Below are 27982 nucleotides of genomic sequence, written 5' to 3'. Positions count from 1 at the left end.
TTGTCATATAAAAAGATTTTATTTAATAAAAATACACTTATCGATGTGTTGTATGAACGAATTTGTACAGACTACTCGATTTTGGTGAAGACACAGACACTGTATCGATTTTTTATATGAACAAATCTGCACAGAATATCCGCTTTTGTTATAGCACCCGACACTGTATCAATGCGTTGTATGAACAAATCTGCACAGAACATTCGCTTTTGTTATAGCACCAGACACTGTATCGATCTGTTGTGTAGACAAATTTGCACAGAATACTCGCTTTTGTTATAGCACCAGAAACTGTATCTATCGACGTGTTGTATGAACAAATCTGCACATAAAATTCGCTTTTTGTAATAGCAACAGACACTGTATCGATGCGTTATATGAACAAATCTGCAAGGAATATTTGCTTGTGCTATAGCACCAGACACTGTATCGATGTGTTATATGAACAAATCTGCACATAATATTCGCTTTGGTTATAACACCAGACACTGTATCAGTGTGTTGTATGAACAAATCTGCACAGACTATTCGCTTTTGTTATAGCGCCATACACTGTATCGATGCGTTGTATGAACACATCTGCACAGAACATTCGCTTTTGTTATAGCACCAGACACTGTATCTATGTGTTGTATTAACAAATTTGCACAGAATATTCGCTTTTGTTATAGCACCAGACACTGTATCGATGTGTTGTATAAACGAATCTGCACAGAATATTCGCTTTGTTGTAGCACCAGACACTGTATCGATGTGTTGTACAAATCGGCACTGAATATTCGCTTTTGTTATAGCACCAGACACTGTATCGATGCGTTGTATGAACAAATCTGCACAGAATATTCGCTTTTGTTATAGCACCAGACACTGTATCGATGTAATGTATGGACAAATCTGCACAGAATATTCGCATTTGTTATGGCACCAGACACTATCGATGTGTTGTATGAACAAATCTGCACAAATTAGTTGGGATTTGTCATAAGTGTATATGTCGCTTGTACATAATAAATGTTAACTGTATGATTTGCAATAGTTCAATGCTCTGACTTCGTTTATTTTCGGATAACACCGCTTTTGAATGTTCATACTATTTTTTCATCAACATTAAAATTGTTTTAACAAAATATTACTCGATCGTGTATACTCGCTTTAGAAAGCATTCCTGTTGTTGTTTTTTAAGAGCTATGAAACAGGCCCTCCTATTATGTTACCACTAATTTAATTCGTAGGCCTTTTTATCGCTCTTTTTGTAGAAATCTTATCAGCCAAGGCAGCCTTTATCTGACCTATGCGCTGAATAAAGATTCACTTACATGTGTAACGAAATGAGACCTCACGATTTCACTTGACATCGGCCTCTTATCCACATTCAATGTATCACGAATAGATGGTCCCACTGATCATTGTAAGTCGACAGAGAGCAGTGAGTTAAATATGTTTATTTGATTTCTTCGTTTTGTTTCTAGCTTTAACTTTATTTTGAATCATGCATGTATCCTTTCCTAATGCAACACATTTACGCGGTGTTTATTTTACCCTTTCAGAAGAAAAAAACGCATGCGAAAATGAGTGAGTAAATTATAATCATTAATGTGTTTTAAAATGTAATTTGTCTTGATGTTTAACCTTAATATCAAGTAAGAATTAGTATGGGTGGTTTGAAGTTACATAATGATATTCTTGAACATTTGTTTCACATGCTATACTTCGTTGTTCGTTAAATACATGAATGCTTAAAATGTTTATTTAAACAATAATTATGGTCGGGCACATGGTCATGTTGATTTAAACAAAAATAAAAACAAACTCTGTGGGGTAAATGAAGCTTTATTCTAGTTAAATCATGCACATACACTCACAATTCCAAAAGGCGCATGCCATTCGTGTTAATACAAAAACAGGGTTAGCATTAGGTAAGGCCGACTTTTCATATCAGATAGATTATTAAATAAAAATAAAAAGGGGTAAGGGAGGTAGAAAGCAATTCCGAGCAAGAAAAGCGCTCGACTAATCAAGAAGCCCGCACCATGTAACCCACCGGTCATGACCTTGTCACGTGAGGTTTGGCGCTCTGCATAGTTTTATGTTAAAAAGATATTAAGTTATTAAATACCAATTTAACAAAAGAAACAGCGGGAGCTTCATTCTACAAAACTCAAAAAATCCTTCTTATTAAGCGAGCAATATTTAGTCAAATCATTACCATTAAGACAAAATTCAATACTGTGCATGACAAAAATGCAAATACGATGTTTCATAATTTTACCAGGCATACATGTATGTAATAAACCATTGTGCATATGAAAGTTCTTAAGGTCGTAACTCTAAAGTATGTGGGAGTATAAAACTAAAATTTTAACTGTGCTGAGAATTGTCATACAAAACTATACATATGTTAGATAGGATTTATTCAAGTGTGTAAACGAAACTGATATATTATTAAAAACATGTGGATTTCAAATATCCATACAGTATAAAAGAACCAGCTGAAATGTCATTCTTGTGACAGAAAGATGCCCGAATGGCCGAAAAGAATTCCAATTTTGCCAGGGTCATTGTCAGTTCACTTAGATAATATTTCACATAATAAATACAAACGTCTCCGCGTAGAGGCTTGCAAGTACCTTATTTGTGATAGACGAAAGCGGTGCTAGCATAGTGGGCACATTTATTCAATTCCAAACTGTGTCTAGCTGGCCTGCGCATAAACGACTGTCTGTCATACGTGTAAGTGGCACTTCGGAGATGCGCTTTCGTATTGATTAACTTTGTAATATGTAATGCGAGTTCGGTGCCAATATTTCTTTATTTATTACACTGATAAACCAGCATGTTGAAAAACGTACGATTACAATTAATACACTGTTAAAGCAATTTAAACTTCCAAATTACACTTTGAGAATGGCGCTATATAATCGTTTTACAAATAAGTGTTTGCTTTAAATCCTAAAGTATTTCAGATGTGTTTTCGTCTATAAAGGTATCACTTTCGGAACCTACCGTAATCTCATGTATAATAATCTTTGGAACGGCCCTTCGAATTTGTTATAATTTATTTGGCATCTTTATTCCTGGAACAAACGTCTGAATTCATGTAAAACATTTTTGTTTGGTCGCACGGTTTAGCGATTATAATAATTCGTCTAAATAACAAATACTCTTTTTGAAACCCTTTCTTGCCATAACTTGCACTCGCGGTTTGTGGTATACGATTAAATAACTTTGACATAGATGCATCAAACGGAAGACGTTTATTGATCATAAATGTTATATGAGAGTCACCAGAAAATGTCAATATACGCTAGGTTACTTTGATATTGTATTGATACAATTTCACACTTATATAAGCATCGGCCACGTGGATCTTTATAATGAAATAACTTGGTGTCATGTGACTCATGGCATCTTAACGTGTATTATCTTAAGGGTTCCGTCCTTACGTAATCGTTTAGCGCTTAACCCCTTGGTCTGCTACAGTTTTACCAGTCTGACCTTAGATGACCCTTTTTAAGGTATCGCACCTAGAGCTGAAATAATACTTGGTGTCTCATCGAAATCTTCACAATGCCCATTTTAATCACTGGTAAAATTTGGTAAAATTTGGGATTCACAACGCGCGCGGCCATCAGCATTGATTACCGATAGTCTGACCTTAGATGACCCTTTCTAATGTATCGCGCCTAGAGCTGACATAATACGTGGTTTTTCATCGAAAACTTCACAATTTCCATTCTAATCTCTGGTTACATTTGGGATTCACAACGCGCACGGACATCCGCATTTATTACCGATAGGTATTTATTAATTTCAACACTTTCCAATATTGTTTCGGGTACACGATTTTAAGACCAAGCTTTATTCCATTGAGAGTGAACTTGCGATCACAAGCATCCAAAGGTAAATCATGCCTCAATGCTTAAAAGTTCAGGCTCATAGATCTGGTAAATTTTAACTGGTCCATCTTGGCGGGTATCCAGGCTTCTTTGTTACGGTACCGATACTTAGTTTCAAAGGGGCAATAAAGTTTTTTCCATGATGATACGACACTTTACTCATGGTTGCATCGATGCTAAAATTCTTTTTTGTCGCGTGACGTTACGTTTTGATTAGAATTTGAAGTTCCGTATGTGTGGAAAGAATACCAAACGAAACCCATGCTCAATATTGAGTTCGTTATTCCTTGTGAAGTCAAAGATTTTTGTAATGTAAGCTAGGTAGAACTCGACATCGGTGCGTTTGATCATGCCGGTGCTGAGGAGCTTGTAAAGGATTCGCATGCTGGCAGACCCCCCCCCCCGCCATTCTTCTACGTAGATTAAGGGCAAAGGGTGGTCCGCAGACGTTTTGATGGCAATATTGTTTGTTCTCCCGGTCGCCACTTCCGCTAAGCACGTATACTTGTCTTTTACTTTTTGCGGCCAAATTAAGTCTTTTCGTCTAGAAAAATGGGTTACATGTGTCGCAAACATGTGTACTGCTTTTATAATTAGTATTTGTCTAGGATCCATGACAGACATGTCACCGTGTGCTGGTATGTATATGTCGCCCGAGGCACTTACAAGATTGTGAAATGACTTACCTGCCTCTCGAACTATGTGATCATTGATCCTTGATGTCAGATGTGGTATAGTCATGCTTTGCTGGTTCATCTGCCATTGTTACTTTCATAGCTCCGAGTCTTTGAGATCGGTCTCTGTTACAAGTCTGATCCTTTTTTTACGCCATAATCTCTCATTGCCGTGGTATATGATAAACGTGCTAAAAATGAGTAGCTATGTACACGACATAACTTAATTAATCACTTCCTCAATTACATTGTCCATTATATGTTTCTGTTTCCTTACTTTCGATTGTTAACATGGTTGTTATATTCGCGGGTATTTCAATTTTCATCACAAGCAAAATATTTTAAGCAATTCCTAACAGCAATGCCGCGCGACTATTCAAGAAGCCCGCCTTGTTACCGACAGGTCATTACCTCGTAACGTGATGTTTTGCGTGCTATTTGTTTGTATGTTTAAACAATTTTAAGTATTTAATAGCAACAAATTTGTCGTACACAGAGAAATATAGGATAATTAGGGGTTTGATAAATTTAACGTTATTAGTCTATTTCTACGTATATTAAGAAATCATTTAAGCTCTGACATTGTCATTATGTATTGCATTTGTTAAGGATATGACCAACGCGTTCAATTAAATATGATATAAATAATTATTCGTGTTTGGTTTTATAAATGTATGATTTTAGATACATGTACGAGACTTGTTATTGGCGTCGCTTTCTTCTTGATTGGTGGTAAGTTATGTTGTTTTTTTTGTTTAAAAAAAATTTGATTGCGTTTTTGAGCTTGTCAATTTTGCGTTAAATATCCATGCTTTCACTGCTCGTAAATATCAAATATATTATGCAAACAAATGCAGTCAAATGACTTCGGTACGATCGATCGTATTGTACCATTTTTCTCAGATTCAACTTATTGTCATAAAGATCTAATTGTTCTGGTTGCCGAACGTTATATTTCGGTAATTAATGAATTAATGTTCATGGTTTATATTATATTTAATTAAAGGACCATGCTAATAATATTACATGTGGTTGTTTTTTACTTTGTTGAAAACCACTTCCTTCCATTTAGTTGTATAAGGCTTATTGATGATCATACGAAAGTCGATTTCCAAATACATGAAAGTAATGCCATACACGGTGGCGATTTCTAAATATCATGAAAATATTTTCAATATAGTGTTTGGCCAGGAAATCCCGGTCGCGGATCAACTGAAGTGTCGATTATGCAACAATGCATTGGAGGGTAGAGATTGCACGAAGCTGGCGGTATGCGACAACAGGACCGAGGTATTATAACGTGATTTGTCATTATTGATCAAATCGTAAAATAATCGCATTTATTGAATTGGTCATATGCACAAAACTATAATGGGTTTCTTTCCAAAAGAATGCAATACAACATATGCACATAATTATACATCTCGTAGGAAGGTCATGGTGTAATTTAATATAACTAGGAACTCATCAGAATTGTGGGCATTCTATTGCATACATATAAATTGACTTCGAACGGTGTAGGAATTGCACGTAAAACAATGATTAGGTAAACTTTTTGTAAGAGCACAAATGTGAAGCAGTGATAGCCGATCTTGGCTTTTTATTTTCTTAATGACGTTTGCAGATATATGAATTGCAAAAGGTTATTTCAAATCAATTGTTGACCCCAAATTACGTACATAATAATAAGGTAAGTAAGGCTTTGTTTACAAAGTAACATACATCAACACATGAATTTCATAAAACACTACACAGCAATCTCTATTCGATAAAACACACTGATTTGCTTAAGTCTTTTCGATTGAAAATTCATTAAAATGGATTCGACAAAAACTGAGTTTTAAGTATTGAAACATGTATGCCGTAATCAACTTAAAAACAATTACTAATCGAAAAGTTATTTGCTATCGTCAAAAACATAGGTTTAATAGGTTTGGTGACCTTTGTTTATAGTTAAATTGTTATTTTGTTTTCCAATTTAATAACAATATGCAATGAAATTCAGACATCCTTTAAGTCGGTTGAACTATCGTAAGGAAAGTTTAGTTACGTTAAAATTAATTCAATTTAATTGAATTTAGCAAATCAGGATCTCAGACTAAATATTTATCTCAGTGAATTTTGCAAAAATAATAAAAATCTCAACATGTAAATCATCAAACAAAGTTAAAGGTTGGCACAACAAAAAAGGGTAGATTTTGTTTGAAATATAAACAATTTTTTTCATCTCTTTACTTGATTATGGCATATTTGACCGACTATTATTCTTGCTGTATCTTATGAAGTGTTCAATTGTCTGTCTTAGCAATTTCATTGTTGTAATTGGCGTGCGTGTAAATGCATAGCGCAAATTATGTATTAAGTAATAAAGTGGTAGTAATAATATTATATTATTACTATAGACATATCACAAGTGGTTGGTACATGTATGGGACGCTTACCCCAATAATCCGGTGTGTTTTGACACCGACATCTCGGCAATTATGCATTATAGGCAAATACGTTACACTTTTCTCCAAGACGGCGTCTACAGTCGCTATTGAATATTGACGAAATAACTATCAAGAGCACTAAGACCGAAACAAACACGAAGTCTCATTGTTACAAAAAAACAGAGATGTAGATAACAGAGATAGGCAGCTCGCGCAATATCGGCAAACTTTCGCACCTCGCGTGGTTTCGGCGAGATAATTCTAAGCGCGCACCTGTTTGTCGGTTGCCACGGTAGTTAATACGCTTATCAACATTTCTGAAACACGATTTCGCGTTCCAGGTTTTGTGATTGGAAACAAATTAACTTTTACGTATTATCAAAATGAGAATGTATGCAGTATTATCATACAATTGTAATGTGTCAATAAAAATAAATCATATGCCAAATTGTTTTATTTAGCGATTATATCCGGCTCCAGTTTGAAGAAAAAAAACAATGATAACCGGTATTTAAGGATGCCTTTGAAATACGATAAAATATTCAAATAAAGGAGCGAACAGAATCTTACGACAAACAACTTATAATGTTTGTTTTAATTAGATGTTTGTTTTTCATTTTAATTAGATTAATCCGAATGCCAGTTACCTGGGATTAAATTTGAACTAAGCTGTGAACAAATTTGAGCAATTATTTTGGTCTGATCTAATTAAATGTTTGTGTTCTTTTTCTCTTTTATTACCGCTAAATATAATGCACGATTTTACCAATTAGAACATTGCCACCTAGAGTATGTAAATATAAATCTTCAGACCAGTACACTGTGCCATTATCCGATATTTAGCATCTCGGTACCGTAATGTAGTCGCTTTTCTGTGTATCTTCACCATGTCTTAGACGGATTTTGTGTCATGTGATGACGAGGATTTAAATCTGGATTTACTTCTAGGTATAGCGATTATGATGAACATTATGATAGTGAATTTGTGCAGGCCATCTGTCATTTGTGTATGAGACTCCAGAATGTACAAAAGTAATGAAAGGCATATTTGGATATCGAGGACATGTTGTATAGAAGCATAATCTAAACTTTAAAGGTACGCCCTCTTATGTGCATAATGCTATATTATATGATATATGGCCCGGCTCGAGCCTATGAAACCATGTGTGATCATACGGTCTCGTAATAACCTTCAAAGTAACAATTTTAGTCCATTCCATACAATAATACTTGAACATAGTTTTTACAGTTGAATGGCATTTCTATATAACTTCATAATTCATTACCAAATACCAATACACCTGGCAAAACATATTCAGCAATGATTGAGTAAGTTCTTGGACTCATAGCCGGTTAATTTACTTTTGAATTTTCGAAGATACCATATCATCTTCATCAGCTGATCACTGGTTAACTGACGTCACAGTCACATGACCGGTGAAGGGTGACGTGATACGAGGAGACTGTCATACACCCGGGATAGCTTGAGTCCCTTGTCCCTGTTAAGTTTGAGATCAAACAGCGGCGGCCATCACTTTTAAATTTAATAAGCAGTCGTCGATCATTAAATGTCCCCGATTTATATTAAGATTCAGTTATTTACGTTTCCATCCTCAAGTCCGCCTTCTTCTTGTCGTTTATATGTTATTGTTAAATGGGTTCCAAGTGATAGTAGATGTGTTATGAATTTAGATGTTATTGGCCGAAAGTTCCTAATTTAAAAGCTAGCGTTCCCGCTGTATCGTCATTTGTATACTTTCCCGCGCTGTGATACTATTTTTTATTTTAATATTTACAAGATATTTACATTGTAGTTCAATCAAGCACAGTGCTTGTACTTTGTGCTCATCTGTTTTATACATCTTTTCAAGCACAGTGCTTGTACTTTATTATTATATTATAGTATGAAATGACATGAATGGTACTTACCGGTTTCGCATGTTCGGTGTTGCCATTTTTGGCAACTATCGCATTCAATTGCTTGCTGCCTTGGACCCACATTCCTTTAACACAATATACACGGATAATCACACAAAAATGGGGTGTATAAAATCTGGTGTAATTTTCTTTATCAAAGGAATATCACTATGAAACTGTGAAAATACATAAAGTGCAATAAGCAATGTATACAAATATAAGTTATGATATGATGCAATGCACCCTTCTTAGCTTTGGTCACTCAAAATATGCAAGGTTATTGCAGAAAATCCAAATTGTTGAAAGTAAATATCTGAAAAACTGGATATATTGAAACATTTATGATATGATTCATAGTATATGTTTTCAATTTTAGTCGCTGAAACTATGAAAGTTTAGAGGGAAACACATTTTGGCTTAAATAATGCACCCACAAAATGGCGTAAATAAAATCTGGTGTAATTTTCTTATGTAAAGGGATAAAATTATGAAACTAAGGACAAAAATACAATTACATCAGCACTGAACAAAATATTAGTTATAATATGATGCAATGCACCCTTTTGTAGTTTATGTCACTCGAAATATGCACGTCTTGATGGAAAACCAAAATGGCTGAAAGCGAGTATGTGACAACTGGGGTAAATTAAAACTTGTCATTTAAAGGTATATCACAATCAAGTATGGGCAACCATAAAACTTAATCTGCACATATGATGTGATCCATAGTTTATAATCGGAGTTGTAGTCGCTTTAATTATTAAGAGTTTAGATGGAAAATCCAATTCGCTTTGGTATGCATCTGCAAAAGGGGGTAAATACAATCTAGCGTAATTACATGATTTAAAAGAATATCAATATGAAATAATGGGTAGCCATTAAACTGAATCAGCACTTTAAAAAATGTCAAATTCAATAATATGCAGAGCATACTTTTATTCGTTTTAGTTGTCACAAATTTACTGACATTGAAGCCAAACGTGTCGCTTCAGAAAATAGCGTAAAAATGCAGTAATGTTTGTTACGATTCTTACGGTAACCTCCTATTATGTTGCTTGGTTACTGAACTGGTCTGGTGATAACACTACACAGCAATTGACAAATAATATAGACAAATCCAAACATGGTACTCGCTCTAAATTCGCTCTTACGTTTGTTGATTTTACCCGCTTTTTCTTCAGGCCTTGCGAAATCCCGTGACGCGCGAGATATGGTAAAGTCGGGATATATCAGAAGAAGAAGCTGCCAATGTCTTATCTACATCTCTGAAAAACGTTAAATGTTTTCATCGTTCTACCCTTCCTTTATAAAAAGTTGAAGAATTTATTTTGAGATGTAAATCTAGCTACCCAGTTTAATCTTGAAGATGTGCTCGATCCATGTCATGTTGCTAAGACAACATGCATACGTAGGAACTTCGATTAAGAATAAATGTTAATATTGATCAGATCTCCTGGAAACATATGATACAGGTTTTAACATTCTTATTTTATCGAATATTAAACTTACTGTGCAGTACTTAGACATGTGTCAGCATTGCCCAGTTAAGAAATTAATCAACAAAACCACATGTTTTCTACCGTTTAAAGGTTGGCCTTATATAAATTCATGATCATTTAAAAATAACGTTGTAAATGATTGTGTTTAATGTAAAAACATAATTACTTTATATTTCATGTTTTTGGTAACAAAAATTCGCATTTTATTCACACAACACTGTATTGAGTTATTCTCATGTAACTAGTTTAATAGAAATATTCATGAGGTCACAAATAGTAATACTAGAAAAAAAGGGTCAATTACTTTGCGACTTATTTTTGTAAACTAAAATATATAGTATAGTATAAAAGTATACTAAAATACGGGATGCGATCTTAATTACATTGCTCTGTATACGAAAACAAACGTGTTTAAGACATGTGTGATCAGAGTCTTCTTAAGTAGATTCTCGTATTAAAGACAGTGATGGACAATTATTCAGAGGTTATTGGCAATCTGGTTAATTATCACCCCAACACGTCAATAATGGCCGGTGGGCCGAAAACCTGGAGGATATATTTGACTCAAAATGGCAATGATAATCAAACACCAGGTTGCCAATAACCTCTGAATAATAGCCCATTACTGTCCTTAGTACGAGAGTCTACTTAAGAATATTGACAACATATTTAATTAATGATGTTAAAAATCAAACTTTATAAGACAAACAACGATGCCGTTAAATTGACACTTTTTATTGACAGATGTTGTGTTCCGTTCACAGGAATGCTACATGGACCAGGTTGTGACGGAAACGTTCAATACTGTGTACCGAGGAGGTTGCCGAGGAAGAGATGTAAGTACGTTGCTTGAACTTCTGCCACGCAATTATGTGCTGGGTTGTTTAATTATTTTCTTAATATAAAACATTATTTACAGAAATTAGATAAATTTCTGCAAACATTAACAAACCTTTTTGCAGAGTGTATATTTCGATGCCTGGTGAGAATCGATGTTTATGTATTACCATACATGTGTAAAACTCGTTACTTTTCTCTCTCTTTATATCCACGATCTTTATTGTGTTGCCGTGACAAACAATAATTTAGATATTATAAATAAGCAAGGACTTATAGTTATGCGATTTGTAAACATATATTTTGTTTGTGAAATTAAGGCATGAGGGACTAGAGGGCCGTCTGCTTCAAGCCGTGAAGTCCTTATACAGTGATGTGAAATGTTGTGTGAGAGTAAATTGGTTCGATTCAGAGTGGTTCGACGTCAAATGCGGCTTGAAGCAGGGCAGTCCTTTGTTCCCTGTGCTATTCAATATCTACATAAATGATTTGATATCCTTTTTGAGTAACTTATGAGTAGGTATTGACATAGATGATCAAGAAGTATGTATTCTCATTTTTGCTGATGATATAGTTCTGCTCGAAAAAAAATGATGATGACCTCCAACTGTTATTAGATTCTTTTTCTGCCTTGTGATCACGAAACTAAATGCAAGTTAACTGTTATAAATCAAAGATTGTTCATTTTAGACCAAAAAGTGTTTAAAAAACTGAACATGTGTTAAAATTGCTGGAATGAACTTAGAAATTCTACATTGTTAAAAATACGTTGGTGTTATCTTAAATGAGTACTTAGACTACCATGAAATAGCAAAAAAAGTGTAGCTAAGTCTGCATCTAGAGCACTGGGTTTAGTTATTTCTAAATGTAAAGCTTTTACAGGCTTCGGGTTTTGAACCTTTACAAAACTGTTTTAGAGTATGATATGGCCCATTATTAATTATAGTGCGTCAATATGGGGGGATAAATCCTACTCATGCAATAACGTTGTTCAGAATAGAGCTATGCGGTACTATCTTGGTGTTGGTAAATACACGCCAATGCGGCTGTTTTGGGTGAAATGGGCTGGACACCATATATAGTTAAACAATTAGGATCTGTTTGTAGAAAGCATTTTAGAAATGTGAATATGGATGAATCTAGAATTAACAAGAAAATGTATAATTGGACAAAACAATATCTGTTCGAAATGGGTACACAAGATTAAAGGTGTGTTTAAATTATCTTAATATGTCTTATATTGTAGATATACCATTAGATAATAGTCAACATGTTATAATTGATATAGAGTGATATAAGTTATTAGCAAAGGAAACTGTTAAATGGAGAAATTTTGTTAATAGAGAATCTGGACGAAAGGGCATAGGACGTAAAAAAATAAGGACTTATAAACTATTTAAAGTATATTTTGGTACTGAAACATATTTTAGCGGTAAAATACCATTCAATTAACTAAGTTTAGGTGTGGTGTTGCGCCGCTTAGGTTAAAGGCCGGTCAGTATGAAAATATAGAGCTATGTAATAGAACTTGTTTCCATTGTACAGATAAGATCGAGGATGAAATACATGTACTCTTTCACTGTCCGTTGTATGTTGATGCAAGGAATATGCTATTCTATTCTTCATGAAAGGAAAAAATACATCTACTCAAAATAGGTTTAAAACTTTAATGAAACCTTCTTTGGAGTATTTTTAATTTTTGACGATGCTGCGAAGCATCGTCTAAGTTATCATATCATGAAAATATTCTTCACAATGGCAACCTATGTAAAAGACCGAGCCAGTCCGATTGAGATAGCTCGATTTTTCTCATTGACATAACTCTCTGATTATCATTGATAAAGGTATAGGAAGCTGAGCTATAAATGGGACAGCATATTTTGGGAAAAGATTAAATAATAGCTTGAAAACGTAAATTTGAAATCAGTTATATTCAATCCATTATATGTTTATAGATCAATGAAACAACTATGTATTTTCTGTATTGTATTTGACATTTGTCGTGATTCAGTAAGTAAATTGCGAATTTAAACGTGTATACAGTGGAACCCCTCAAAACCAGACATCCCCGGGACCAAGAGGAAATTCCGGTTTAGAGAGGATTCCGGTTTAGAGGGGACTTTGTCTATTTTAATTTCAGAAGCTCAATAACATTGCTGATATGGAAAAAACACTTTCAGCTAAATTTAATAGTTTATTTACATATAACATTTATTGATACTGCATCACATAAGAACAACACATGTCACTTAATCTATTGATTTGAAAGCAATATCATTCACCACATAAAAACAAACAGTTCAACCTGAAAAACAAACAATTTTACACATGTATGCATTTTTTAGGGGAATTTAGTTCCTTTTTTACATTGAAAAACATCTTTCAACGACACAGCCACCCATTAGACGCTTTAAAGTCACTTATTCCTAGTTCCTTAGCAAAGCTCCGTGCCTTTTCCTGTATGATCGGACCAGAGATCGGCAATGACTTAGCCCTTACAATACAGAACCAGTCCCATACAAGTTCGATGATGTTTCTAAATTTTATTTCGTTGTTAAAACGACTTTTGTTTGGTGAAGAGTTTTCCCAATGAGATATGTACGCAGACTATTTTCGCACGATTACCCCGATCGTCGACTTTCCTACCCTATATTTCTCTGACAGAATCTTGAGTGTAGGTTTAGGGAACATCTCTGATTCTTTTATCAATTTGATTTTGTCTTCTAGAGACAATTCCACGCACCTTTGCTTAGAAGGAGGTTCGGACATTTTTAGTTTTAGTTATCTTAATTACCAATTTAAAAATCTAAATGAATATCTAAATGCAACTGCTTCAAGAACTCTGCAAATCACCATTTCATATGACACTTAATTAGAATTTGTAATAAACTACACAAAATATAATAGCATTAAGATTATTACAATTTAACACGGCTTCCTACATCAACAACAAAACACACTTAAGAACTCTATGTTATTTATCAGTAATTATAATCAGTATTATCACCTCTATTGATCGTTATATACATCACAGGGCAAGTATCTTTAAAATTGGTTTGCGATTTTTACAGTTTACAAATTTTCGACCACCTTTATTAATTTCACGCGTCTTAAATCCGCTATTCACAACTTTTCGACACTAGGTCTGAAGTGCGATAAACCGGCTCTGAGCGGTTTAGAGGGGTACAATTTTACTTATGGAATGACCCAATTTGGATCCAAAGAATGACCGGTTTTCGGAATTGAGGGGATTCCGGTCTCGAGGAGTTATTTTACGCATGGTATTATAGGGGAAAATGAGACCGGACAATTTGTCCGGTTTAGAGTGGATTCCGGTATAAAAAGGATCCGGTTTAGAGGGTTTCCACTTTAATTAACTTTCAACGCGATATTGAGTGTAAAGAAAATGAATTATTTCGAACCTGTCATTTGTAAACGTTGTAGCGACTATGGTATATAAACAGCATAATAGCCGTATCATATTATTTGTGATACTCGCTCTTCTGCGTGCTTTCTCATTTTGCATATTTTATAAACTTTTCAAACATAAATTACAGAGCCATATCAGTGCACATACTATGTTTGACAATTCATTCGTTTGTTGGATATTGTTTGCTGTTTTAAACACATATTAGGTCATATCGCGGAGATTTAGTTAAACATACCATGACGTGTTTATGGGCGAGCTCACGTATTCAAGTGCTCTTACGACTATGTGCTCATACCCACTTTATATCGGGAATCATCATAAAATTATTGCCGTACTTAACGAACAAACATGCTTAAGCTTATTGAATTAGAGAAAAAGAACAATAATCAAAAGAAAAAAAGTATATGTTCATGCACATGGGAGTGTGAAATCACGTCCATACACATAGCATCATTAACTTAGGAAAGGAAACAACGAAATATAAAGTTTGGTATGATATACGTGTGACATTAAAGAGCATGGTATAATTAAAGAGCATGTCAAGTTTTGAATTTATATGCTGAAAGGTAATGTTATAACCCATAAACGTTTTACTGTAACAGACATTTTTTTTAAGACAAGTGGTACAGAAAATACACGTCGAATGCCTTTTTAAAGATATTTCTTGTTATATTTGATCGAGAATGTAACCCGCCTCCCAGTTTCGCTGAAAGGATCAAGTTCCCCACGGGTACTACTTACCCGTACCCCCGAATTTTTTTTCATACCCTACATTTTTCGTACCCAATTTTTTTCGTACCGAATTTTTTTTCGTACCCAAATTTTTGCTTGTAACAAATTTTTTTTGTACCCAATTTTTTTCCTACCCATTTTTTTCCGTAACCAAATCTTTTTACGTTCTTAATTGTTTTTGGCATAATTATTGTACCCAAAATTTTCGTACCCATTTTTTTGCTACCAAAAATTTTCGTACCCACATACACAATTGTGGTGACGTAGATAAACTTAAATAGATGCTTTTATATCAATCCTGTTCAAAAGCATTGTCACACCAGTACTGTCAGTACTTTCATCATTATTATATGCACAGTTGTAACATGCTAGTTAGTGCAAAATAACTCACTTAAATGGTGTGCACCCAGACTGAGGAAACCAAATCCTGTAATAAGTCACACAGAATTTATGGGAAACTGTTTAGGCTTGCTTATTCCTTCGGAATAAGTATGTGCTGGATGTCTGTTCTGCTAAATATGTCTCTCTGAACTCAGTCTGGCGTCACCGTTCGGGTTTAAAATGTATATTGTTTTCAAATGTAAGCAATGTCACTATAGTCTAAGTCAACAGGGTCTGTAAGTTTGTATCTAAGCTTAGGTAACCATTGCTTATCAGTTCATTTCCGACCTGGTCAGAGTTGATAATCGATTTCTTAAACCATTTTTTATTATGCGCGTTAGTGCCACTTTTGTTTACAGTGTCAGTATTTTACTTCATTATATCTTATGGCAGTTTTTTATCATGTATTAGCAATGGTAACCCAACTTTTAATTTAAATATGTATATAAAGAACAAGTATATGAAAACTAGGAAATATTTTACTCCTCATTGTCTCTTATAATTCTTACATAGAATGGCCATTTTCATGTTTTTATGAATGTTTTCATGCTCTGTAATAAGTATGTACATGAAATGGATGAGACTTAAATAAAACATTGAATTGAATATATTTGTTCAGTCATATGTTTACATGCATAATATGTAGTATAATACTTATTATTTTATAGAACAATTATTAAGCAAACAAGTTTGTTTAACACGGCTAATTTCAATATAAATGCTTATAAATTTGAAATATGCAGAATTAAAGCGGGTATATACGATTTTTTATAAGTGTTTAATTGTAATATATTGATAAAATATGTTACAATAACACAAAATAGGCAAGAGAAATTATACATTTAAGCCGAATTTCATAAAATGCAGCAAAGACAAATTAGCGCCCGAGCCGATTGTGACGTACATATTTTCCTACAATAACCGAATCATTCGTCTTTGTATTAGGATCGGAGTTAGTGTTCGTGTGTCGTATGAATAGATATCGTTGCAGGAATTCAAATAAACCGTTAAACTAAGTTTAGATTCACATCGTACATGTATGGTATACATGCTGGCGAATTCGGCTGTACAGCCGTTTTCAATTTCAGAATTAAATATTTGGCTTATTTCGCATTTTTCGACACATGTTCTTCTTAACTTTTATTTTAATTTATATTGAAATATATATATTATAAGTTGTGTACACATTTTATATGAATTCATAAATATTTGACAAAATCGTATATACCCGCTTTACTTACATGTAATGCATGTTGTAGATGCTTTATTTTCAAATGATCAGTCAAACAAAGTAAAATTGTTGTGTTATATTATTTGCTGTTGTGGTACTTTAAGCAATGCAAAGGGGGTACAGCTGGTGCAATAGGAAAGCGGGAAGAGCTCGTCAGCTGCTCACAGTAAGTCCTCTTCCACCCACTAAATCCCATATGCTTTACGGTAATTGTATTCGCCATACACCTGAAATAAATCCGCACTTCTAATGTATCAGTTACATTTCTAATTATGTATCAGTTATTACTTAATGTTTCTCGTAAATAACGTAATTCCTAGATATTAAATTATAATTGATCAATATTTTGATCAAGAAAATCAGAAGCATCACTACAAGAGCAACAAGATGTGTTTGTGAAACACTATGTCCCCCATATTTTTGACCTTTGACCTTCAAGGATGACCTCATCTTGACCTTGATCAAAATGTGCAGCTCCATGAGATACACAAGTGTGCCAAATATGATTTTGCTATCTTCAATATTGCAAATGTTATGGCAAAGGTTAAAGTTTGACGATTTTGACCCATATTTTTATGCCCCCGGATCGACAGATCGGGGTATATTGTTTTTGTCCTGTCTGTCTGTCCAAAACTTTAACCTCGGTTAAAGTTTAATAACTTTTGCAATATTGGGCATAACAACTTGATATTTACCATGCACGTGTATCTCAAAGAGCTGCTCATTTTGAGTGGTGAAAAGTAAAGGTCAAGGTCATCCTTCAAGGTCAAAGGTCAAATATCATTGTATTTTTTAACCTTCGTTAAAGTTTTATCATAACTTTTTAAATATTGAACACAGCATCTTCATATTTGGCATGCATGTGTATCTCGTGGAGCTGCACATTATGAGTGGTAAAAGGTCAAGGTCATCATTCAAGGTCAAAGGTCAAACATTAAAAAAAAATCTATCAATCTGTTATTTACTTCTCGTGGAGCTGCACATTTTGAGTGGTGAAAGGCTAAGGTAAACCTTCAAGGTCAAAGGTCAAAATATAAAAAACATAAATTTTCATAACTTTTTTAAATATTTAACACATGTCTATCTGGTGAAGCTGCACATTTTGAGTGGTGAAAGGTCAAGGTCATACTTCAAGGTCAAAGGGAAAAAAAGCGGCGCATTAGGGGGCATTGTGTTTCTGGCAAACACATCTCTTGTTTACCTATGACCGTGAAGAATAACATTGACCTTGACATTTCACCGCTCAAAATGTGTAGCTCCATGGGATACACATGCATGCCAAATATTAAGTTGCTATCTTCAATATCGCAAAAGTAATTGAAAATGTTTAAGTTTGACGCAAACCAACAAGGCAACAAACAAATCAACATACATGGCAAAACAATATTTCTCCCAGTATATACTGGGGAACATAAAAATGAAATCTATTTGATTTCAGTGTAAACGAGTAAATACCAAGGGACCTTTTAATTAATATGTATTTGTATATAGTTTCTCAGAACTTGTATGATATATTTCACGTCGATGCTTGGTGGCAGGTTGACGCATATACCACATCGAGAACCAATGCTATCTAATAAATATCTGTTGAATGTTCATCCATTTTAGAATACGAGTCTTTTCAAGTTCCAAGAAGGTATACAAGGTTACAGGTCATGTCTTTACACCTATTTAAAACTTATCACGCACATACAATCCCCTCGATCGGGTCTTCTTTAAGGTATACCAAGCGTTCGAAACCAGCTACATTTCGCTGGTGTCGACAAAATATTCGAATCAACAACGCATCGTTTCATTTCTTTATATTAAAACTAAATCCAGTAAAACTATTAATGCAAAATTGTGTTGATAACGTTTATATATGAATCTCCAAATTATATATGTATTTATATTTGTAAATATATTAATACATGCACAAAAGGATGTGTTTGTTGAGTTTTTGCATTATGCTCTTGATACAAAATGTCAACTTAAACCTCAATTGGTATTAATATGTATTATTCCTTTAACCGTGTGCGTCTGAAATTACTTTCATAATTTAGGAACCAATTGTATATCCTACATACAAAATTATATCAAAGTCCTATTTTAAAATTATTTCATGTAAAAAATAAAACAAATACAGTGTACTTTATAGCAATAGCCCAAAAGTTCAAAGCTATATGTGGTTTGATGCCATATATTTTACGAGATAAACATGTTTGTTTAAATTTTTTGTGTGACAATATATTCCATGTGAATTTCTCGCGACGATATCCAAACATTTATGAGCGAACGTTGATTGGCTTAATGCAGCATCAGAAGCACGATGTAGTTCACATGAGCTGCTCGAAGCCTATCTCGAGTTCACTCGTAAATGTTTGGATATCGTTATACTTTACGAAATATATGTTGACTTTCAGTGTTTATGAGGTTTTAATGTTAATATACACACTTTTCCATGTTATCAGATGCTGTTCAAACCAAGACGACTGTAACAAACGTTTGTGTGGAATTAGACCGGGTAGTTTCTTTTATGTATACATATTTATGATAATCAAATTGGTACTTTTTTTGTTGCCAACACATGTTTCTCATACATCATTTTTGGCACAGAATACTTGATTTAGATGCCAGCATTTTGAGATTTACTCACCTGTGTGAATTATCTGCATTGCATCATTTATTATATAATATCACCAGTAAGATAATTCTATAATAGGGTATCAATTACACAAATTGAGATTTTGCATAGTATTTATCTCAGTTTTTTACTAGAAACATTTCAGAGCATTTAACAAATATGCAGAAAGACAATAACTATGTTTTTCAGTATTTTCAACCCTGAACATTTTATTTCACCAATAAAAAATTCAAGCGCGGAGTCATTTGCCTCCTGCTTTTAAATATCTTTATGTATCCCTAAAAACCTTGCTCCAATCCCTGCGGAAGTAACCAAGGTGCATTTAAATTTGAAAATATATACGCACATTACAATGTATCATTGAAAGATTTCGATAACACTTTTAATGAGTACCATTGCAGTATTTACCCTTAACAAATATGTAAACATTCTGACTTCTGATCAAAGAGTTAAAGGAATTTTCATTCTTTGACGATGCTGGAACAGCATCGTCTAAGGTATGATAACCATCAAACAATTATTCACAATGGCGACCTATGTAAAAGACCGAGCCAGTCCGATTGAGATAGCTCGATGTTTTCTAATCAGCATACCTCGCTGATTATCATTGATAAAGGTATAGGAAGCTCAGCTATAAAAAGGACAGCATATACTGGGAAAAGATTTAATAATAGTTTGAAAACGTTAATTTTAAATCAGTTATATTCAATCCATTATATGTTTATAGAAAAAACAATGCATTTTCTGTATTGTATTTGACATTTGTCGTGATTCAGTAAATAAATTGCGAATTAAAACGTGTATTATTAACTTTCAACGCGATCATGAGTCTAAAGATAACGAATGATTTCGAACCTGCCATTTGTAAACGTTGTAGCGACTATGATATATAAACAGCATAATAGCCATATCATATCTGTGATACTCGCTCTTCTGCATGCTTTCTCATTTTGCATATTTAATAAACTTTTCAAACATAAATTACAGAGCCACACCAGTGCACATACTATGTTTGACAATTCATTCGTTTGTTGGATATTGTTTGCTGTTTTAAACACATATAAGGTCATATCACGGAGATTTAGGTAACCTTACCATGTGTTTATGGGTGAACTCACGTATTTAAGTGCTTTTACGACTATGTGCTCATACCCACTTTCGATCGGGAATCATCATGAAATTATTGCCGTACTTAACGAACAAACATGCCTACGCTTATTGAATTAGAGAAAAAGAACAATAATCAAAAGAGAAAAAGTATATGTTCATGCACATGGGATTGTGAAATCACGTCCGTACACATAGCATCATTAATTCAGGAAAGGAAACAACGAAATATAAAGTTTGGTATGATATACATGTGAAATTAAAGCGAGGTGTTATTAAAAAGCATGTCAAGTTTTGAATTTATATGCTGAAACGTAATGTTATAACCCACAAACGTTTTACTGTAACAGACAGTTTTTTCAGATAAGTGGTACAGAAAATACACGTCGAATACCTTTTTAAAGATATTTCTTGTTATATTTGATCGAGAATGTAACCCGCCTCCCAGTTTCGCTGAAAGGATCAAGTTCCCAACGGGAACTACTTGCCCGTACTCCCAATTTTGTTTCGTACCCTACATTTTTCGCACCCAATTTTTTTCGTACCGAATTGTTTTTCGTACCCAAATTTTTGCTAGTTACCAAATTTTTATTTGTACCCAAGTTTTTTCCTACCCAAATTGTTTTCGTAACCAAATCTTTTTACGTACTTAATTTTTTTTCTGGCATAATTTTTGTACCCAAAATTTTCATACCCATTTTTTTCCTACCCAAAATTTTCGTACCCACATACACAATTGTGGTGATGTAGAAAAACTTAAATAGAAGCTTTTATATCAATCCTCTTCAAAAGCATCGTCACACCAGTACTGTCAGTACTTTGATTATTGCTATTCTACGATATATTCTTATATGATGACACCTTGACAATGGATAAACGACGTATTTGCGCTGGACATATGAAATGTGTTGCCTTTAAGCTTTTTTCTGGAATAAAAAGAAGTCACAAGGGACAGGATTAGCTTTATTCATAGGTTTAGGAAGCACTCCAACTTTTTCATTCATTAAAAGAAACTTAACTTACAAAAATACGCTCCTTGTGCGATGACGCATTGTCATGCAAAACTATGACATTGACATATATGCACCGTGTCCTCTTTTTTGAAATATGTCTTGAGCTTTGAACAACTAAGTCTTGAAAAGCTTTGTATTTACGAATTTTACTTTACGTCTAGCAAACTGAAGAAACAAACATTGATATGTAAATAATATTGCATAATTACAGTATTCACTCTTAAGGACCATTGCCTTTTGACTTACCTCGTTGTCAATTTTAAATGCAACCCATATCACGTCGCCTATGACGTTTTTTTAAACAGTTCATAGTTCTAATGTTTGAACAATGTTTGTGCGCATTTGTGCCCTTTTCAGCTTATCTTTCAATATATTGACAACCAATCAAGCAAAGATATTTAGCATGCTCAAAATAAGTTTAAGAATGGTAGGAAATGCTCCTAATAAGATGTAAAGCATACTTTCTATTTGCCTGACGGTGTAGTTTGCAGAATTGTTTGCATAAAACCCGCATAATTGTTTGCATAAAACACGCATAACTCTTTGCATAAAACACGCATAAGTCTTTTCATAAAACTCGCATAATTCTTTGCATAAAACACGCATAATTCTTTGCATAAAACACGCATAATTCTTTCACTCCACCAAGCTTCTGTACAGACGTTCCCGTTTTGTCGAAGCCATATGTACATATAAATATACCCACGACTGTCGGTTCCTCGTGATTATCGCGATGCCGTCTGAAACAAACATCCACATCAATTCATACTTGAACGCTTCTCGTAATACCTAGTTTTGTCGAAGCCATATGCATTTTTACCTTCTATTAAACTCTAAAACCAGTCCGCAAATAAATTCTCAATACAGCGAATAACTTTCGAAGAATACATTGCATTAGGTCCATTAACTGAACACATTTCACCACAATCGTCTTAAACTCAATGCAACAAATACAACGACTCCTAATATGGGACAGTAACACCGCGGCGTATTTTAACTCCCAACAAACAATTGGTGTATAATTGTATAAAAGTACACTTACAATGTTTAGCTTTTCATAAATGCATGCCAACTGGGTGGATTTTAACGGGAAAGGATACAGTATAAAAATTACATATAAATATACCCACGACTGTCGGTTCCTCGTGATTATCGCGATGCCGTCTGAAACAAACATCCACATCAACTCATACTTGAATGATTTTCGTAATACCTAGTTGCGTTCTTAGAAAACAAAACAGTGACATGCTTAATATAATTAACCATAACACTTATATGACTTAAAACAAATAATAAAAGTATTTCGATTACAAGTCACAGCTGAATAATCTTTGTTTAATAGTACATATATTATGTTTTCTCCGCAGGTACCATATGCTGGTGTGTAAAGGATGTTCATTATTTATGTAATTATATACACGTGCTTTTAGAAAATATGACCACAGGTCAATGCTACTTCTGCGACACATCCAAATCTGACCAGGCATCAGTCTCCAACCCTAAGGACTGTATCACTTTTACTACGTGTGACACCGACCAGGTAACGTTTTATGGATGTAACCCCTTTTTGAGTTTTTATCTCAACTGCTTAACAGCATTAGAAACCTGGATGGAGGTATACGATAGATACATTGAATACTGTATTTCTCAATTGTCATGTTCAAACTTCCAAACATGTTAGAAACGTTTGCATTAATTTTTGCTTGAACATGACTATGGTGTTCTTGCATATTCGTATATTAGAGATTTCAAAAAGTTATGTTTTGTTATGTGTAACTCTGTGTGACGGACCCTATAATTACTATTGCATGCGAGTTTGTATTGTCAGATTTGCTATGCCCGCAATGAGTACCATCCAGGATCGGCTATGACGTTCAGATACGGGTGTCAGAACAAATACGTGAGTCGTGATACAGTTAATGGTTAAACATACAAATAGCCCAATCGCATCTGAGAATGCAATGATATAAGAATAACATAAACGTGCAGTGCCGAATCAATCAGACAAGCCGCTGCAACTGTTTCTTTTACCTACCTTTGTCATTATACATGTTTGTCCAGTAATGCATAATAGAGGAACATTCGTATACAATGACAATCATGTTTGCTGATATACACAAATTGAATAATTTAAACGCTTAGTCAGTGTACTCTGCTTATGCTAATACGTGAATACTAGTATATACGTAAAAGGTAATTTGTTCAAAAAGAATAGGAGTAATGGCGTAATGATGAGATCGATGTTATCTTATGCAGAGAATTCTATGAAAGAGCGTTTATACTAAACTTTACTTTTTAATAAAGTTGTGCTGACATTGGGTGTAATCAAGCTATTTCGTTTCATTTAATGTAATATTTGTTCTATAACAAATACTATTGAATCCATAGACCCAGTACTAGAAAAGACACATGTATTAACGCACTTATTTACATATGAGCCTTGCCCAATGAAAAGTGGTTTAGAGCATGTGAATAAAATATCGTCCCAGACTAGCCTGTTCAGTCCACACAGGCTAATCAGGTACGACTATTTCCGCCTAAACCGGATTTTATTATAAGAAGAGACATTCTGTAGACAAAAATTATCATAAAAGCGGAAAGTGTCGTTCCTAATTAACCTGTGCGGACTGCAGGTGCTAATCTGGGACGCCACTTTACGCAAATGCATTGAACCCCCTTTTCTTAGAGCGAGGCTAATATCAACTAGGTAAAAGTCCAGAAACCACGACCGGACACAACTCCTATTGCCACACAAAAAGTGTAAGACATTGACAAACAAAACATGTATCTCAAACAGAACACAAAAACACAATACAATGGGCGCACCGACGTTTAACTGATAATAAGGAATACTTTTCAAAGCTTCAAGATTATTTCAAACTCTGTTTCAGATATGTAAATTCTTAATGAGGAATGTGTTCGAATTTATGCTTCGTTGTGCGGGTATTTCCTCAGCAGAGTGCCAACATGACAGCGTATTCTGCGATGTCTGCTGCGGAGACCGAGCCTGTAACTACGACGATTGCAGGATCCTCAAGGGTATGGAACATAAATTAAATAAGTCTCGTTCTGGTAAAACTGGGTTTAATGCATGTGCGTCATGTTACGTCCTAGATTAACCTGTGCACTTATCGTATATAATTATAAGGGTCGCTTGTGGTATTGTATATATGGCGCAGGTCAGCACATGAGGTAGTCAAGAAGACTCAGCGATGATCTGTAAATAAACTCTGGCATACACACAGTATATCTGGCGCAGGTCAGCACATAAGATAGTCGAGAAGACTTAGCGATGACCTGTAAATAAACTCTGGCATACACACAGTATATACGGCGTCGGTCAGCACATAAGCTTGTCGAGAAGACTCAGCAATGACCTGTACATAAACTCTGACATACACACAGTATATATGGCGTACGTCAGCACATACGATAGTCGAGAAATCTCAGCGATGACCTGTAACTAAACTCTGAAATACACACAGTATATATGCCGCAGGTCAGCACATAAGGTAGTCGAGGCGACTCAGTGATGACCTGTAAATAAACTCTGACATACACACAGTATAATATGGCGCTGGTCAGCACATACGGTAGTCGAGAAGACTCAGCGATGTCCTGTAAATAAACTCTGACATACACACCGTATATAAGCGGCAGGTCAGCACATAATGTAGTCGTGAAGACTCAGCGATGACCTGTCAATAAACTCTGAAATACACACAGTATATATGCCGCAAGTCAGCACATACGGTAGTCGAGACGACTCAGCGATGACCTGTAAATAAACTCTGACATTCACACAGTATATACGCGGCAGGTCAGCACATCAGGTAGTCGTTAAGACTCAGCGATGACCTGTAAATAAACTCTTACTTACACACAATATATATGACGTAGGTCAGCACATACAATAGTCGAATAGACTCAGCAATGACCCGTGAATAAACTCTGAAATACATACATTATAATATGGCGCAGGTCAACACAAACGGTAGTCGAGAAGACTCAGCGATGACCTGTAAATAAACTCTGACATACACACAGTATATATGCCGCAAGTTAGCACATAAGGTATACGAGAAGACTCAGCGATGACTTGTAAATAAACTATGACATGCACACAGTATATATGGCGCAGGTTTGCACATAAGGTATAAATGAAGACTCAACGATGACCTGTAAATAAACTCTGACATACGCACAGTATATATGGCGCAGGTCAGCACATTAGGCAGTCGAGAAGACTCAGCGATGACTTGTAAATACACTATGACATGCACACAGTATATATGGCGCAGGTCTGCACATACGGTAGTAGTGAAGACTCAGCGATGACCTGTAAATAAACTCTGACATACGCACAGTATATATGGCGCAGGACAGCACACAAGGCAGTCGAGAAGACTCAGCGATGACCTGTAAATACACTCTGCCATGCACACAGTATATATGGCGCAGGTCAGCACATCAGGTAGTCGAGAATACTCAGCGATGACCTGTAAATAAACTCTGACATACACACAGTATATATGCCGCAGGTCAGCACATGATGTTGTCGAGAAGACTCAGCGATGACTTGTAAATAAACTCTGACATACACACAGTATATATGGCGCACGCCAGCACAAAAGGTAGTCGTGAACACTCAGCAATGACCTGTAAATAAACTCTTGCATACGCGCATTATATATGGTGTCGGGCTGCAAATATATTCAATTCCTTGTGGGCAATTTTACTTTGGTATTTGCTAGGAGCCGCGGACAGTATTGATTTGTTAGTCTGTGTTCGTCTTTGCAAAAAGTACAATTACTCTCAGATTTAACACTATCAAATGTTTTATACCAAAACAAAAACATCCATAAGTTAAATGCATTTATATCCCGTAAAGTGTTATCCGATAGTCGACAGTACACAGGTTTATCAGGGACGACATTTGCCGCATTAATTTGATTTTGCTAAGTAAATATTTTGTTAAAGGGGCCTTTTCACAGATTTTGGCATTTTTTAAACTTATTCATTAAATGCTTTATTTTGATAAATGTAAACATTGGATCGTAAAAGCTCCAGTAAAAAATCAAGAAAAAAAAAAAAAGGAAAAGAACATTGCCCGGAGCAGGTTTCGAACCAGTGACCCCTGGAGTCCTGCCAGAGTCCTGAAGTAAAAACGCTTTAGCCTACTGAGCTATTCCGCCGAGTACACATTTTTGACGTATTTTATACCTTATATAAGCAATCTTCGTAGTTTCACAAAATTTAACGACAAAAACAGAACTCTCCAAATTATTCAATCGTTTCGCGTTGCAACGCTTTATAATTTCTAGGTTTTAAAATCGTCAAAAGATGCATATAATGGCTATATTAGAGCATGGTTAATGTTCAGTATTACTGTTTCCTCACATATATCATAACTAAAACGAAAACTTACGAATCTGAAACAACTTTTTTCAATTTTGTCAATTTACCAAAGCGTGAAAAGATCCCTTTAAAACGAAACATATCATAGAAGCGGAAAGTGTCGTCCTTAGTCTAGTTGACACTTTACGCACATGCACTTAAGCCCGTTTTTCGAAACGTGTCTCAAATTAACGCTATATTAACTATTAAATAGTAATTGATATGCATGTTCGTGTGAGCTTGTACAAAAAATGCGTGAATTGGATATTGTGTGGAGAGTATATCTTGGAGCGATTTAAAAGTTATTGTTCACACAGTTGCGTAATGTTGTTTTATGTTTTCTCATCAAACTATAATACATATAACACACCAAAGTAATAGAAATACAATCAAGAAAAAAGTTGAATACAAGTAAAACAATGTCTGTACTGGTATTCGGACCCGGCATTTATAAAAACAAAATTTTAAAATTACTCGGGATCCTTAAGAACATAAAAGGGTGTTTTTAAAACAAGTTTAGTGATACACGTTTTATTCATACGATTTATTTTTTAACAATTTTGATTGATGATTGTGTATAAACGATTCGATTTTTTGTCATATTGAAAGCTGAACATTCGACTTAACGCAGTGTCCACACTTTTCAGGGCGCCTTTTCCAACTGTGGACTGCAGGCAAGTTAAACAATGATACTCTTCAAGTCATTCCATAGGCACTGGGAGTGGACCCGTCAGATGGTGTTGTGTTAATTGTGTATTTTGACCGTTAATAAAACTGTATATAGTTGTGTGTGGATGCTAATCTATAAGAGAA

The 27982-nt window shown here is 34.6% G+C and overlaps 2 protein-coding genes across 2 annotated transcripts in view; both read left to right on the top strand.

Annotated features, from left to right (window-relative positions):
* Positions 1-1357: 1357 nt before the first annotated feature.
* LOC127837585 (uncharacterized) lies at positions 1358-27955 on the top strand. The gene is made up of 11 exons (XM_052364835.1): positions 1358-1408; positions 1548-1572; positions 5255-5302; positions 5751-5860; positions 11183-11254; positions 17134-17195; positions 19480-19532; positions 23203-23312; positions 23601-23672; positions 24664-24811; positions 27817-27955. The coding sequence occupies exons 1-11, from the start codon at positions 1391-1393 to the stop codon at positions 27879-27881; spliced, it is 783 nt and encodes a 260-aa protein (XP_052220795.1). The 5' UTR covers positions 1358-1390; the 3' UTR covers positions 27882-27955.
* Positions 1366-27982, top strand: part of LOC127837590 (uncharacterized) — a 208137-nt gene continuing 181520 nt past the window's right edge. The window contains exon 1 of the mRNA XM_052364848.1: positions 1366-1426. The gene's annotated coding sequence lies outside the window, so the exon portion shown is untranslated. The remainder of the gene's footprint in view (positions 1427-27982) is intronic.

The sequence above is a fragment of the Dreissena polymorpha genome, chromosome 7 (assembly GCF_020536995.1).
Source record: "Dreissena polymorpha isolate Duluth1 chromosome 7, UMN_Dpol_1.0, whole genome shotgun sequence".
In the NCBI taxonomy this organism is placed as follows: domain Eukaryota; kingdom Metazoa; phylum Mollusca; class Bivalvia; order Myida; family Dreissenidae; genus Dreissena; species Dreissena polymorpha.
Note: the sequence above shows the minus strand (reverse complement) of the source record. Positions and strands in the feature narration are given on the sequence as shown.